Source organism: Scyliorhinus canicula, chromosome 1, assembly GCF_902713615.1.
Source record: "Scyliorhinus canicula chromosome 1, sScyCan1.1, whole genome shotgun sequence".
Classification (NCBI taxonomy): domain Eukaryota; kingdom Metazoa; phylum Chordata; class Chondrichthyes; order Carcharhiniformes; family Scyliorhinidae; genus Scyliorhinus; species Scyliorhinus canicula.
The window spans coordinates 295848485-295863366 of record NC_052146.1 but is presented as its reverse complement, the minus strand read 5'-3'; the positions used below and the strand labels follow the sequence as shown (position 1 = coordinate 295863366).

The window sequence follows — 14882 nt, the reverse complement described above, 5'->3', positions numbered from 1 at the left end:
ATTTTAACAAAATAAACAACCACCCACCGAACAAATGACAAAACCCAGCCTGGCTTACATAAACAACTCCCCAATCCCAATTTCCCACCAACCTTCCCCCACCTTACCAACTCCCTATGCCTCCCCTTTTTAATCATCCCCTCCCCCTCTGCTGACAGCTTAATTTTTCCCAAAGAAGTCGATAAACGGCTGCCACCTCCGGGCAAACCCTAGCATCAATCCCCTCAGGATGAACTTGATCTTCTTGAGCCATGTCACTGACCCACACCCCCCGACTTAGGGGGCTCCAGGTCTCTGGCTGTTAACAAGATCTGTCTCCGGACTACCTGGGAGACAAATGCCAAGACATCAGCCTCACTCGCTCCCTGGGCCCCAGGTCTCCTGACACACCAAAAATCACCATCTCTGGACTCGGAACCACCCTTACCTTCAGTACCTCCGACATGACGTCAGCAAATCCCTGCCAAAATCCCCTAATGTTCGGACATGCCCAAAACAAATGGACATGATTTGCAGGCCCACCCACGCACCTTCCACACCTATCGTCCACCCCTTCAAAGAACCTGCTCATCCAGGCCACAGTCATGTGCGGACTGTGGACTACCTTAAATTGTATCAGGCTAAGCCTGGCACACGACAAGGACGCATTGACTCGCCTCAAGACGCAGACTCCCATTATCCACCTTGAGGATGAAAATCCAGCCAATCACATGGACAGAGATGTAACTGAATGACAATTCTATAATGAAATACACGTAGCACCATGTACCTCCTTAGCCTGTTTCACCGTTCAATTAGATCATGGCTGATCTACACCTTAACTCCATCTATTGTAACACCTTTACCTAACAAAAAAATGATCAGTCTCAGTTTCGAAATTTTTAGCTTTCCCTCCAAGCTAACGCACGGGACAGAGAATTCCAGATTAACACTTGCCACAGTGCCTTGCTGCCACTACAGGTCCGGGTGCGGGGGGCTTGTCCAATGTAGGTGTGCTGAGAGGGGGTGTGCCCAGTGGCCTTGACAAGGATGGGGGGGGGGGGGGGGGGGTTGAAGGGGGTGTGCAGAAAGTGTTTGGGGGGCTGGTGCCTATGTATTTACATTGTGTACCTTGTATTGCCCTATTATCTATTTTATTTTATTTTCATGCACTAAATGATCTGTTTGAGCTGCACGCAGAACAATACTTTTCACTGTACCGCGGTACACGTGACAATAAACAAATCCAAAATCCAAGAGCGGAATTTAACCTTTGTCCCGTTTCCATGCCCGTTATCAATTTTTAATTTTCCTTATCCTTTCATGGGATGTGGGCCTGACGGGAAAAGCCAGCATTTGTTGCCCACCCCTAATTTCCCTTGAACTGAACATTTCAGAGGACAGTTAAGGGTTAATTGCTGTGGGTCTGGAGTCACATGTAGGCCAGACTGGGTAAGGACGGCAGATTTCCTTCCTTAAAGGACATTAGTGAACCAGATGGCTTTTTACGACAATCGATGATAGTTTCATGGTTACCATGACTGAGTAGCTTTAGATTCCATATTTATTAATTGAAATAATTTATCCATGCTATCAAATCCTCTAATTGTCTTAAACACCTCAGTTTGAACATTCCACAATCTTCTATACCAACAGAGTGCAACCTGTCACAAGTAGGCTTACATTAACACTGCAATGAAGTTACTGTGAAAATCCCCTAGTCGCCACATTCCGCCACCTGTTCGGCTACACAGAGGGAGAATTCAGAATGTCCAAATTACCTAATAGCATGTCTTTCGGGACTAGTGGGAGGAAACCGGAGCACCCGGAGGAAACCCACACAGACACGTGGAGAACGTGCAGACTCCACACAGACAGTGATCCAAGCCGGGAATCGAACCTGGGACCCTGGCACTGTGAAGCCACAGTGCTAGCCACTTGTGCTACCGTGCTGCCATTATATTCTGTAAACGTTTCCCCTTACTCATTCCCATTGTTATTTAACAAATCCCAATGACAATGGGCATAAGAGAGACACCAGTCTGCACTACACAATTACAAACGGGTTCAGTGACCACTCATCTCATTGCTGCTCTAAGATATGGACACGTGGTGAGAGGCTGTCAAATTTGTCAGCATAACAAGTTGTTGCATTTCATATACAATGAGTTTAATTTGTGATGTTTCTGAAAGATCCAATTGTGCAGGACATCAACACAGGTCTTTCTTTGAAAGAAGCAAATTCTTTGAAAGAAAACCATGTAAGTTTCCTACCTTAGAACAATGACTACACGTCAACACTTCATTAGCAGTAAAGGTCTTTGGGACATTCGGGGGGGGGGGGGTTGAAAGGTGCCAGATTTTTTAATTTTCCTCGCTTTATTTTTGAAATCCTCAGTGGATTGAGCAGTGTTCATCAATCGACCCCATGAATGCCGTCCTTCAGCATCCAGTTCAGCACTCCACTACACAGAACAGCTATATCAAAAAACACTCAATTGGTTCTGCCACATTCTTTTTACAAACACTTTGGGGAGCTTAAAATAACTGCTTTTCAATTCACAAATCAGACAACGTTTTTTTTTTTCAGAAACGCATTTGGATAACCTTAACTGCAAAGGTATGGAAAGGGGCATTTAAACTCCAATGATTTAAAATTTCAAATCTCAGCTCTTTCACCAAACGGAAGTCTCCTCAAAGGCAATAGCTCAAAGAATCGTGACTGGTTTATGGTGATTCAAATGAGTTCATTTTCGTTTTTATTGCCTGGGTCTCCAGAAATGTGAGAGGCATTTTGGAGTTTGTTTTCCGTGACTCGGCCCATTTATATTCCAAAGTATTGTTTTACGGTGGCTAAATGAGTCATATTATGTTTTTATTACAGATTCCTGGATTCCTCGCCAGTGTTTTTGCAGCTTAAATTCTGCAATTTTATCTGCCTGTCTGTGAAATCACAAAGCAGTGCCCTTGATTAAACCCATATAATTACAAAGCCTAACTCCAGCATTACGTTTTGGGCAACTATTTGAAGCATTCTACAAAACAAAAAGACAAACAGAAAATAATATCAGTATAGATTTTATTAAGAAAAAGCTGTCTTTAAAATTAAATAATATTGCTGGCGTTTCAACTTTTAAAGAACTCTCGAGATAGCCCAGTACATTGAATACACATTTCTAATGAGCGTAAATCTGGAATTTTGACAGCGCAGTGGCACAGTGGTTAGCACTGCTGTCTCACAACACCAGGGACCAGGGTTCAATTCCTGCCTTGGGTGAGGAGACACGTTCTCCCCTTGTCTGCGTGGGTTTCCTCCGGGTGCTCCAGTTTCTTCCCACGGTCCAAATATGTACAGGTTAGGTGGATTGGCCATGCTAAATTGCCTCTTACTGTCTAAAGGTGTGCAGAATAGGTGGGGTTATGGGAATAGGGCGGGGGAAATGGGCCTGGGTTCCTTTCAGAGGATCGATACAGACTCTATGGGCCGAGTGGTTTCCTTCCGAACTGTAGGGATTCTATGGATCTGTTCTGAAACATTCTCAGGAAAACTGAAATAATTAATGGTGCAGAGCTGATTTCAAAGGGATTCAGAGGTTTTGATGTGTTACTGGGTCATCCAGTTATGAAATGAGCAATATTAGGCCATCAGATATTTCCCTTCACATATGCCCTAAATTTACAATTGCATTTTAAAGGAGGCTGTTTCTTAAAGGGAAACTGTGCTTATGTTCTTTTCTCATCAGCTTTTTGTTTTGAAATTCACTTTCAGGAGTTCTGCACATGCTCTGTGTTGAGAAACCAGCATTGAGTCCAGGTTCACTGTGCTCCTCCGATACTGGCCTCTGTATCCCGAATTTCTATCACTTCACCACAGCCAGTCACATCTCCAGCTGCCCAGGCCGAAAGCATTGGAATTACCTCCCTCAACCTCCTCCATCCTTAAAACCGGCCTCTTTGGCCAAGGATTATGGCTCTCTACCCTCATATTGCCTTACATGACTGGGTGTCAAACTGTGTCTGATAATGCTCTGATCAAGGCTCTTGGTCATTTTAATAGGCTAAAGTCTCTATATAAATGATATTGATATAGAACGGCTACTCATGCATTGCAGGTCATGTTTGTGGAAAGGTTACTGGGGGGGGGGGCACGGTAGCACAGTGGTTACCACTGTTGCTTCACAGTGCCAGGGTCCCAGGTTTGATTCCTGGCTTGGGTCACTGTCTGCATGTTCTCCCCGTGTCTGCTGGGTTTCCTCCGGGTGCTCCGGTTTCCTCCCACAGGTCCTGAAAGACGTGCTGTTAGGTAATTTGGACATTCTGAATTCTCCCTCCCGTGTACCTGAATCTGGCGACGAGGGGCTTTTCACAGTAACTTTGTTGCAGTGTTAATGTAAGCCTACTTGTGACAAGAATAAAGATTATTATTATGATGATTAGCATTGGGACTAAAGATGATCAAACACTAACTAGAAAGGTTTTCCATGTGTTACAATTGAAGATTGTACATCACTTATCCTGGCATTCTGGCTAAAGTTATATAAAGGTTTTTCCTGAGTCAGTTTTATCTTTTGTGGCTCTGTGGCATTGTCAGCTTTATCTATTCATTATCCCCTCCCAAACATTGACTGGAGACTCAGATTTCCCTGCAATGGAACACAAATGAATCTTTTCAAGCGTGGAGATCACTTCCATTCTAGATTGTGTCATCTCCGCACAAATCCAGTTTCTAAAATAATTAATTCCAAACAGCGGGAATTTGAAAATGACACTCACGTTGTATCGGTTCCAGTCTTGGTAAAACACAGACATGACAACAAAGGGCATGACGCCCATTCCCACCAAACAATCACTGACTGCCAGGTTGACCAGGAACACCGACGTCACTGAGTGGAAGTGCTTAGTCACAGCGATTATTGCGATTACCAGGACGTTACCTGAAACAACAAATGCATTTTGAAAAACGCCAAATTCTAAAAATTAAATTATTCCACATTGTCGAGGCAGCAAGAGGGGAGGATAAGGAATCGCTCTGAGACCCGGGACTTGGGATCAATCATTGCACACAAACCGGGGCCAGGCTGGCATACAGGGTAGGTGTGGAAACAAGTGTTGTAAAAGCTGGGTGGAGGGGAGTGGGGAGACTGGAGGGTTCTGAGTTGTAGACTTGGTAGGGCTGCGATCTTGACCTGTACAGGGTTGGAGTGGGGCAAGTGGAGCCTGAGGTCAACACCTATACAGGGGAGGTGTAAACCTGTATAATGGAGAGAGGGGTCAGCATGTCTACAACTGTACATGGAGGGGGTCTGGGTCTATGTGCATGGAGGGGTCTGGGTCTAGACCTGTACATGGAGGGGGCTGAGACTAGACCTGTACATGGAGGGTGTCTGGGGTCTAGACCTGTACATGGAGAGGGCTGAGACTAGACCTGTGCATGGAGGGGGTATGGGATCTAGACCTGTACATGGAGGGGGTAAGGGGTCTAGACCTGTGCATGGTGGGCGGTATGGGGTCTAGTCCTGTGCATAGAGGGGGGTATGGGGTCTAGTCCTGTGCATAGAAGTGGCTATGGGGTCTAGATGTGTGCATGGAGGGGGTATGGGGTCTAGACCTGTACGTGGAGGGGGTCTGCGTCTAGACCTGTACATGCCTGTGGCTGACACTAGACCTATATATGAAGGGGGTATGGGTCTAGACCTGTACATGGAGGGGGTCTGGGTCTAGACCTGTACATGGAGGGGGTATGGGTCTAGACCTGTAAATGGAGGGTCTGAGTCTAGACCTGTACATGGAGAGGGTCTGGGTCTAGACCTGTACATGGAGGGGGTATGGGTCTAGACCTGTACATGGAGGGGTTCTGGATCTAGACCTGTACATGGAGAGGGTCTGGGTCTAGACCTGTAAATGGAGGGTCTGAGTCTAGACCTGTACATGGAGAGGGTCTGGGTCTAGACCTGTACATGGAGGGTCTGGGTCTAGACCTGTACATGGAGAGGGTCTGGGTCTAGACCTGTACATGGAGGGTCTGGGTCTAGACCTGTACATGGAGGGTCTGGGTCTAGACCTGTAAATGGAGGGTCTGAGTCTAGACCTGTACATGGAGGGTCTGGGTCTAGACCTGTACATGGAGGGGGTCTGGGATTGGACCTATAGATGGAGGGGGTCTGAGACGAAACCTGCTCACGGAGGGGATCTGGGTCTAGACGTGTACATGAAAGGGATTTGGGTCTGGACCTGTACCTGGACAGGGTCTCGGTCTAGACCTGTACATGAAGCAGGGTTTGGGGTCTAGCCCTGTACATGAAGGGGGTCTGGGATCTAGACCTGTGCATGGAGGGTGTCTGGGATGTAGACCTGTACATGGAGGGGGTCTCGGTCTTGACCTATACATGGAGGGGTCTGGGTCTTGACCTGTAAATGGAGCGGGTCTGAGACTAGACCTGTATCTGGAGCAGTCTGGGTCTAGACCTGTACATGGAGGTGGTCTGAGGCTACACCTTTGTCTGGAGGGGTCTGTGTCTAGACCTGTACATGGAGGGGGTCTGGGTTTAGACCCGTACATGGAGGGGGTCTGGGTCTGGGCCTGCACTTGGAGGGGGTCTGGGTCTAGACCTGTAAATGGAGGGGTCTGGGATGTAGACCTGTATATGGAGGGAGTCTCGGTCTAGACTGTACATGGAGGGGTCTGAGTCTAGACCTGTACATGGAAGGTATCTGGGTTTAGATCTGCACATGGAGGGGATCTGGGTCTAGATCTGCACATGGAGGGGGTCTGGGTCTAGACCTGCACATGGAGGGGGTCTGGGTCTAGACCTGTACATGGAGGGGGTCTGGGTCTAGACCTGTACATGGAGGGGGTCTAGGTCTAGACCTGTACATGGAGGGGGTCTGGGTCTAGACCTGTAAATGGAGGGGGTCTGGGTCTAGACCTGTACATGGAGGGGGCCTGGGTCTAGACCTGTAAATGGAGGGGGTCTGGGTCTAGACCTGTACATGGAGGGGGCCTGGGTCTAGACCTGTAAATGGAGGGAGTCTGGGTCTAGATCTGTACATGGAGGGGGTCTGGGTCTAGACCTGTACATGGAGGGGGCCTGGGTCTAGATCTGTACATGGAGGGGGCCTGGGTCTAGATCTGTACATGGAGGGGGTCTGGGTCTAGATCTGTACATGGAGGGGGTCTGGGTCTAGACCTGTACATGGAGGGGGTCTGGGTCTAGATCTGTACATGGAGGGGGTCTGGGTCTAGATCTGTACATGGAGGGGGTCTGGGTCTAGACCTGTACATGGAGGGAGTCTGGGTCTGTACATGGAGGGTGTCTGAGATGAAACCTGCACTTGGAGGGGGTCTGGGATGTAGACCTGTACATGGAAGGAGTCTGGGTCTGTGCATGGAGGGGGTCTGGGTCTGTGCATGGAGGGGATCTGGGTCTGTGCATAGAGGCGGTCTGGGATGTAGACCTGTACATGGAGAGGGTCTGGGTCTGTGCATGGAGGGGGTCTGGGTCTGTGCATGGAGGGGGTCTGGGTCTGCATGGAGGGGGTCTGGGTCTGTGCATAGAGGCGGTCTGGGATGTAGACCTGTACATGGAGGGGGTCTGGGTCTGTGCATAGAGGCGGTCTGGGATGTAGACCTGTACATGGAGGGGGTCTGGGTCTGTACATGGAGGGGGTCTGGGTCTGTACATGGAGGGGGTCTGGGTCTGTGCATGGAGGGGGTCTGGGTCTGTGCATGGAGGGGGTCTGGGTATGGACCTCTATAACGGAGATGAGGATCTGGTGATCTGTATCTACGAAAGGTGGGTCTGGGTACAAACCTCAGTAATGGGGGAGGGGGATCGAGGTCCGGACCAGCCCAGGGTCTGATTCCAAGTTCGGAGATATAATTGCCATGTTCGGGAGTAGTTGGGCCATTCGGAAAACCAAAACATCCCCAAATACACCCCAGATGTAACTTATTTTAGCAACATTATTCGCGCGATGTTTCGTTTTGCTTCCACGTCGAACAAAATGAGCATCAGAAACATCGGGAATGGGAGTGAGTGTCCCTTGCTATGCCAGCTAATCGAGCGGAGAGGCAGAGGAGAGCAGGAGGTTTCTCAGCACTGAAATATTGACCAGGAGATAGATTGGCGGCAGTGCTGGACAGTACAGACAATGCAGCGCAGAGCCGCTTTGGAAAGGGTTACAGAATGAGTAATTTAACTCTTACTGATTCACTGGAACAAACATTCAAGTCTGCAAACGATTATTTAAATTCAGTTTTGCTAAATCCAGTAACTTCAGATTTTTTGACGTGCACAGTTTCCTATCTGGACCCACACAAATCTACACGCACACATTACCATGTCGAATGATTGTGGTAAGTGTGTGTGTGTGTCAGGTTTACTGGTTTTGTAATGTTTGTCAAACTGCTTCAATGTTAACCGTGGCTGGTAATAAAGTCTTGTTTGAAAAGGAGGGGGGGGGGGGGGGGTTGTGTGTGTGTATGTGTGGGGTGTGTGTGAGCGTATGTGTGTGTATGGGTGTGAGTGTGGGTGTGTGTTAGTATGTGTGGCTGTGTGGGTTGTGTGTGTGTGTGTGTGAGTGTGGTTGTGTTTTTTTAAGAGTATTCAATTCATTTTTCCAATTAAGGGGCAATTTAGCGTGGCCAATTCACCTACCCTGCACATCTTTGGGTTGTGGGGGCGAAACCCACACAAACACGGGGAGAATGTGCAAACTCCACACGGACAGTGACCCAGAGCCGGGATCAAACCTGGGACCTCGGCGCCGTGAGGCAGCAGGGCTAACCCACTGCGCCACCGTGCTGCCACGAGGGTGTGTGTGTGTGTGGGTGGGTGTATGGGTGGTGTGTGTGGGTGTGGCTGGGTGTGTATGTGGGTGTGAGTGTGTATGGATGTGTATGTGTGTCTGGGTGGTGCGTGAGGGTGTTAATGGTGTGTTTATGCATGTGTGGGTGGTGTGTGAGGCTGTGTCTGATGGCATGAGAGTGTGTATGTGGGGGGGGGGTGTGAGGGTGTGTGTGTGAGTGTGTGTGGGGGATGTGATGGTATTTGTGTGTGTGTTAGGGTTAGGGGTGTGAATGTGTGTGTGGGTGGTATGTGAGGCTGTGTGTGATGGTGTGTGCGTTTGAGTGTGTGTGAGGGTGTGTGAGGGGAGGCGGGGGTGTGTGTGAGGGAGTGTGTGGGTATGAGAGTATGTGAGTGGGTGTGTGTGAGGGTGTGTGTGGGGGAATGTATGTGGGTGGGCGTGGGTCTGTGTGTGAGAGTGTGTGTGAGATGTGTGTGAGGGGGTGTGTGTGTGGGTGTGAGAGTGTGTGTGAGTGAGAGTGTGTGTGTGGGTGTGAGAGTGTGTGAGTGAGGGCGTGTGAGATGTGTGTGAGGGTATGTGTGGGTGTGTGTGTGAGTGAGGGTGTGTGGGTGAGAGTGTGTGTGTGGGTGTGAGAGTGTGTGTGAGTGAGGGTGTGTGTGAGGCTATGTGTGTGTGAGGGTGTGTGTGTGGGGATATGAGTCTGTGTTGTGCGTGTGTGGATGTGTGATGGTGTGAGGGTGTGTGAGAGTGTGTATGTGTGAGGGTGTGTTTGTGTGTGCGTGAGGGTATGTGTGTGGGTGTGAGAGGGTGTGTGTGAGGGTGTGTGTGTGAGAGTGTGTGTGAGAGCGTATGTGAGGATGTGTGTGATGGTGTGTATGGGATTGTGTGAGGGTGGGTGTGTGTGTAGGGGTTTGTGGGTGTATGTAGGGGTGGGTGTGTGTGTGTATGAGGGTCTGTGTGTGAGGTGGTGTGTGGGATGTGTGTGGGTGTTTGAGGGTGTGTGTGAGGGTGAGCGTGTGGGTGTGTGTGTGAGGCTATGTGTGTGAGGATGTATGTGAGGGTATGTATGGGAGTGTGTGAGGGTGTATGTGTGTGTGGGTGTGAGCGTGTGTGTGTGGATGTGTTTGTGAGGATGTGTGTGGGGTGTATGTGTGTGGGGTGTATGTGTGTGTGAGGATGTGTGCGAGGGTTTGTGTGCATGTGTGGGTGTGTGTGAGGGTGTGTGTGTGGCTGTGTGTGAGGATGTATGTGAGGGTGTGTATGTGGGGGTGTGTGTGAGGGTATGTGAGGATATATGTGAGACGGTGTGTGTGGGTGTGTGTGACAGTGTGTGAGGGTGTGTGCGAAGGGGTGGGGAGGTGTGTGTATAGGGGTGTGTGGGGGTGTGTGTGTGCGGGTGTGTGTGTGGGTGTGTGTGAGAGTGTGTGTGAGGGTGAGTGGGTGTGTGATTGGGGGTGTGTTTATGGGTGTGTGTGTGGGTGTGTGATTGTGAATGTGTGGGTGAGGGTGTCTGTGTAGGTGTGGGTGTGTGTGTGGGTCTGTGTTTGGGGGTGAGGGTGTGTGTGTGTGAGGGTGTGTGTGTGGGGTGTATGTGTGGTGTGAGGGTGTGTGTCAGGGTGCGTTTGTGGCTGTGTGTGATGGTGTGTTTGAGGGTGTGTGTATGTGTGTGAGGGGTGCGCGTGGGTGTGTGAGAGTGTGTGTGTTTGGGGTTGTGTGTGTGGGTATGTGTGGGTGTGTGTGAGAGTGTGTGTATGGGGGGGGTGTGGGTGTGGGTGTGGGTATGTGGGGGTGTGCGTGAGGGCGTGTGTGGTGTATGTTGGTGTGTGGGGTGAGGGTGAGTGTGTGAGTGAGGATGTGTGTGATTGGGGGTGTGTGTGTGGGTGTGTGTTTGGGTGTGTGTGTGAGGGTGATTGTGGGTGTGTGTGAGGGTGTTGGTGTGTGTGTGGGGTGTGTGAGGGTGTGTGTATGAGGGTGAGTGTGAGGGTGTGTGTGGGGTGTGTGCAAGGGTGTTGGTGTGTGTTTGTAAGGGTGTGTGTGAGGGTGTTGGTGTGTGTGTGTGCGTGGGTGTATGTGGGGTGTGTGTGGGGGTATGTGTGTGAGGGTGTTTGTGTGTTGGGGTGTGTGTATGAGGGTGAGTGTGAGGGTGTGTGTGTGAGGGTGTTGGTGGGTGTGTGAGGGTGTTTGTGTGTGTGAGGATGTGTGTGTGGGTGTGTGTGAGGGTGTTGGTGTGTGTAGGGTGTGTGAGGGTGTGTGTGAGGTGTGTGAGGGTGTGTGTGAGGGTCTGTGTGAGGGTGTTGGTGTGGGTGTGTGAGGGTGTTGGTGTGTGGGATGTATGTGTGTGTGAGAGTGTTTTGTGTGTGGGGGTGTGTGTGACGGTGAGTGTGAGGGTGTGTGTGTGTGAGGGTGTTGGTGTGTGAGGGTGTGTGTGTGTGTTTGGGGTGTGTGTGAGGGTGTTGGTGTGTGTGGTGTGTGAAGTGTGTGTGAGGGTGTTGGTGTGGAGTGTGTGTGGGTGTGTGTGTGAGGGTGTGTGGGTGTGAGGGTGTTGGTGTGAGGGTGTGTGTGGGGGTGAGGGTGTTGCTGTGGGCTGTGTGTGGGGGTGTGTGTGCGTGTGACGGTGTTGGTGTGAGGGTGTATGTGTGTTTGGGGGTGTGTGTGAAGGTGTTGGTGTGTGTGGGATGTGTGTGCGGGTGTATGTGTGTGAGGGTGTTGGTGTGTGTGTGGGGGTGTGTGTGGGATGTGTGTGAGGGTGTGTGTGTGTGTTTGGGGTGTGAGTGAGGGTGTTGGTGTGTGTGTGAGGGTGTTGGTGTGTGTGTGAGGGTGTTGGTGTGTGTGTGGGATGTGTGTGAGTGTGTGTGTGGTGTGTGGGGTGTGTATGGGATGTGTGTGAGGGTGTGTGTGAGGGGTGTGTGTGAGGGTGTGTGTGGGGGTGTGTGTTTGGGGGTGTGTGTGAGGGTGTTGGTGTGTGTGTGGGATGTGTGTGAGTGTGTGTGTGTGTGTGGGGGAGGTGTATGGGATGAGTGTGAGGGTGTGTGTGAGGGTGTGTGTGAGGGGTGTGTGTGTGAGGGTGTGTGTGGGGTGTGTGTGAGGGGGTGGGTGTGAGGGTGTGTGCGAGATGTGTGTGGGGGGTGTGTGAGGGTGTTGGTGTGAGGGTGTGTGTGTGGGGGGTGTGTGTGGGGGTGAGGGTGTTGGTGTGGGGTGTGTGTGGTTGTTGGTGTGGGGTGTGTGTGGTTGTTGGTGTGGGGTGTGTGGGGATTTGTGTGGGTGTGAGGGTGTTGGTGTGAGGGTGTGTGTGGGGGTGTGTGTGGGGGGTGTGTGTGAGGGTGTGTGTGTGAGGGTGTGTGTGGGGGATGTTGGTGTGAGGGTGTGTGTGGGGGTGTGTGTGTGAGGGGTGTGTGTGGGGGTGTGAGGGTGTTGGTGTGAGGGTGTGTGTGAGGGTTTGGTGTGAGGGTGTGTGTGAGGGTGTTTGGTGTGAGGGTGTGTGTGAGGGTGTTGGTGTGAGGGTGTGTTTGGGGGGGTGTGTCGGGATGGTGTGTATGTGGGTTTGAGGGTGTGTGTGAGGGTGTTGGTGTGAGGGTGTGTGTGAGGGTGTGTGTGTGAGGGTGTTGGTGTGAGGGTGTTGGTGTGAGGGTGTGTGTGAGGGTGTTGGTGTGAGGGTGTGTGTGAGGGGGTGTGTGTGAGGGTGTTGGTGTGAGGGTGTGTGGGTGTGTGTGGGTGTGAGGGTGTTGGTGTGAGGGGGGGGTGTGTGATGGGGCATGTGTGGAGTGTGTGTGTGAGGGGGTGTGTGGGGGGGTGTGAGGGTGAGGGTGTTGCTGTGGGGGAGGGGTGGGGGTGTGTGGGGTGTGAGGGTGTTGTTGTGAGGGTGTGTGTGGGGGGGTGTGAGGGGTGTGTGTGTAGGGGGGGTGTGGGGGTGTGAGGGTGTTGGTGTGAGGGTGTGTGTGTGGGTGTGTGTGAGGGTGTTGGTGTGAGGGTGTGTGTGAGGGTGGTGTGTGTGTGTGGGGGGGTTGAGGGTGTGTGTGAGGGTGTTGGTGTGGGGTGTGTGGTGGGGGTGTGTGTGGGTTTGAGGGTGTGTGTGGGGGTGTGTGTGTGGGGGTGTGTGTGTGGGTTTGAGGGTGTTGGTGTGAGGGGGGTGTGTGTGAGGGGGGTGTGAGGGTGTGTGTGAGGGGGCGTGTGTGGGGTGTGTGTGTGAGGGTGTGTGTGGGGGGGGTGTGAGGGTGTTGGTGTGGGGGGGTGGGGGTGTGTGTGAGGGTGTTGGTGTGAGGGTGTGTGTGGGGGGGGTGTGAGGGGTGTGTGTGTACGGGGGTGTGTGGGGTTGTGAGGGTGTTGGTGTGAGGGTGTGTGTGGGGTGTGTGTGGTGTGTGTGAGGGTGTGTGTGAGGGTGTTGGTGTGAGGGTGGTGTGTGTGAGGGTGTGTGTGTGGGGGGTTTGAGGGTGTGTGTGAGGGTGTTGGTGTGAGGGTGTGTGGGGGGTGTGTGGGTTTGAGGGTGTGTGTGAGGGTGTTGGTGTGAGGGTGTGTGTGGGGGTGGGTGTGAGGGGGGTGTGTGTGAGGCGGGGTGAGGGTGTGTGTGGGGGTGTGAGGGGTGTGTGTGTGGGGGGGCAGTGTGAGTGTGTGTGTGTGTGGGGGGGTTTGAGGGTGTGTGTGAGGGTGAGGGTGTGTGTAGGGGTGGGTGTAAGGGGGGTGTCGGGGGTGTGAGTGTGTGTGTGGGGGTGGGTGTGTGGGGTGTGTGTGGGGGGGTGAGTGTGTGTGTGGGGTGTGTGTGGGGGTGTGGTGTGTGTATGGGGGTGTGGGGTGTGTGTGTGGGGGGGGGGTGTAGGGGTGTGAGTGTGTGTGTGAGGGTGGATGTGAGGGTGTGTGTGAGGGTGTGTGGGGGTGTGTGTGGGGGGGGGTGTGAGTGCGTGTGAGGGGTGTGTGTGTGCGGGTGTGTGTGGGGGATGTGTGAGTGGGGGTGTGTGTGGGGGGGGTGTGTGAGTGTGTGTGAGGGGTGTGTGGGGGGGTTGAGGGTGTGTGTGAGGGTGAGGGTGTGTGTAGGGGTGGGTGTGAGGGGTGTGTGTGTGTGGGGGGCGGTGTGAGTGTGTGTGTGGGTGGGGGGGGGGGACACCCACCCTGTCTGTAGTGGACACATGCAGTGAGGGGTGAGGTTAGTGATGGGCAGACCTGTCACCGCCGCCAGGCACATCAGCACCATGATGGTTTCCAGCAGGATCTTGAGCGGCATCGACGCCGAGGAGCCGGAGCCCGGCACGGGGGTGGTGGCGCTGGGGGGCGGTGGGTGGCTGTGCCCGGTCCCGGTGGCAGCCAGCGACAGGTTGGCGAGGAGCGGGGGCAGAGCGGGCTCCATAGCGCTGCCCCCCGCAGCCGAGCAGCCGGCCTGGGCTGTCAGCGCCTCCTCCCTCCCCGGGCACAGCCCTGCTCCGCTGCCATGGCCGGGAGGCTCTGCCCAGCTCCGGCTGCTGCTCCCCGGGGAGGAGAGGCGGCCACGAGTCGGTGTCTGCAGCTCCTCCCTCGGCTCCAGCTCACAAAGTGGCGCTCAGACCAAAGCGGCGATTCAAACCCAGCCGGCGGTAAGCAGGTGAATTCCTCTCAGCATCCCAGTCTGTGTCCAAATACTCCTTTCAAATAATCCCAAATCCACTCGGAAAATCCTGCAGGCAGGCTGCACGGGGCAGTGAAGTTACTTCTCCCTCTCTGTCTGTCCAATGGCTTCACTCTCCACCGAGCTGTCTGCTGTAAAGTCAGCCTCTGTGTCTGTGTGTGTGGTGTGTGTGTGTTTATTCCCCTCTCTTTAAAACATCTTCCATCTCCCCTATTGGGTGCCACACTGTCCGAGGTGATGCACCTGCCTCCTCCCTGCCTGCCGGCACCGAGAGCCCCCACTCTCCTCCCACTGCCATCAAAGGGGGGAGTGGACAGTGCAAACTCCCACCCCCCTCAATCCCTTTGGCAACGGAGGCTGGGGGGGGGGGGGGGGGGGCGGTTGCTGGGGCACCGACAGAGGTTTAGCTTCATTACTGCAAATCCTGCAGATACTCTGTGTGTGTGTGTAACAGAGTTAATATCTCAGCTGGCTGCCCTTTTCATCTGAGCTGGAAGATGTTAAG

At 52.6% G+C, this 14882-nt stretch overlaps 1 protein-coding gene across 2 annotated transcripts in view; it reads right to left on the bottom strand.

Annotated features, from left to right (window-relative positions):
• The window catches only part of LOC119975816 (5-hydroxytryptamine receptor 1B), a 48084-nt gene extending 33420 nt beyond the window's left edge, over positions 1-14664 (bottom strand). The window contains exons 1-2 of one of the 2 annotated variants that reach the window (XM_038815693.1): positions 13939-14664; positions 4753-4913 (exon numbers count right to left, since the gene is read on the bottom strand). In XM_038815693.1, coding sequence (XP_038671621.1) covers positions 4753-4913; positions 13939-14122 — 345 coding nt within the window. In that variant the 5' untranslated portion in view covers positions 14123-14664. Of the gene's footprint in view, positions 1-4752; positions 4914-13886 lie in introns of both variants that reach the window. The other variant, XM_038815700.1, reaches the window with a different exon arrangement.
• Positions 14665-14882: the final 218 nt, after the last annotated feature.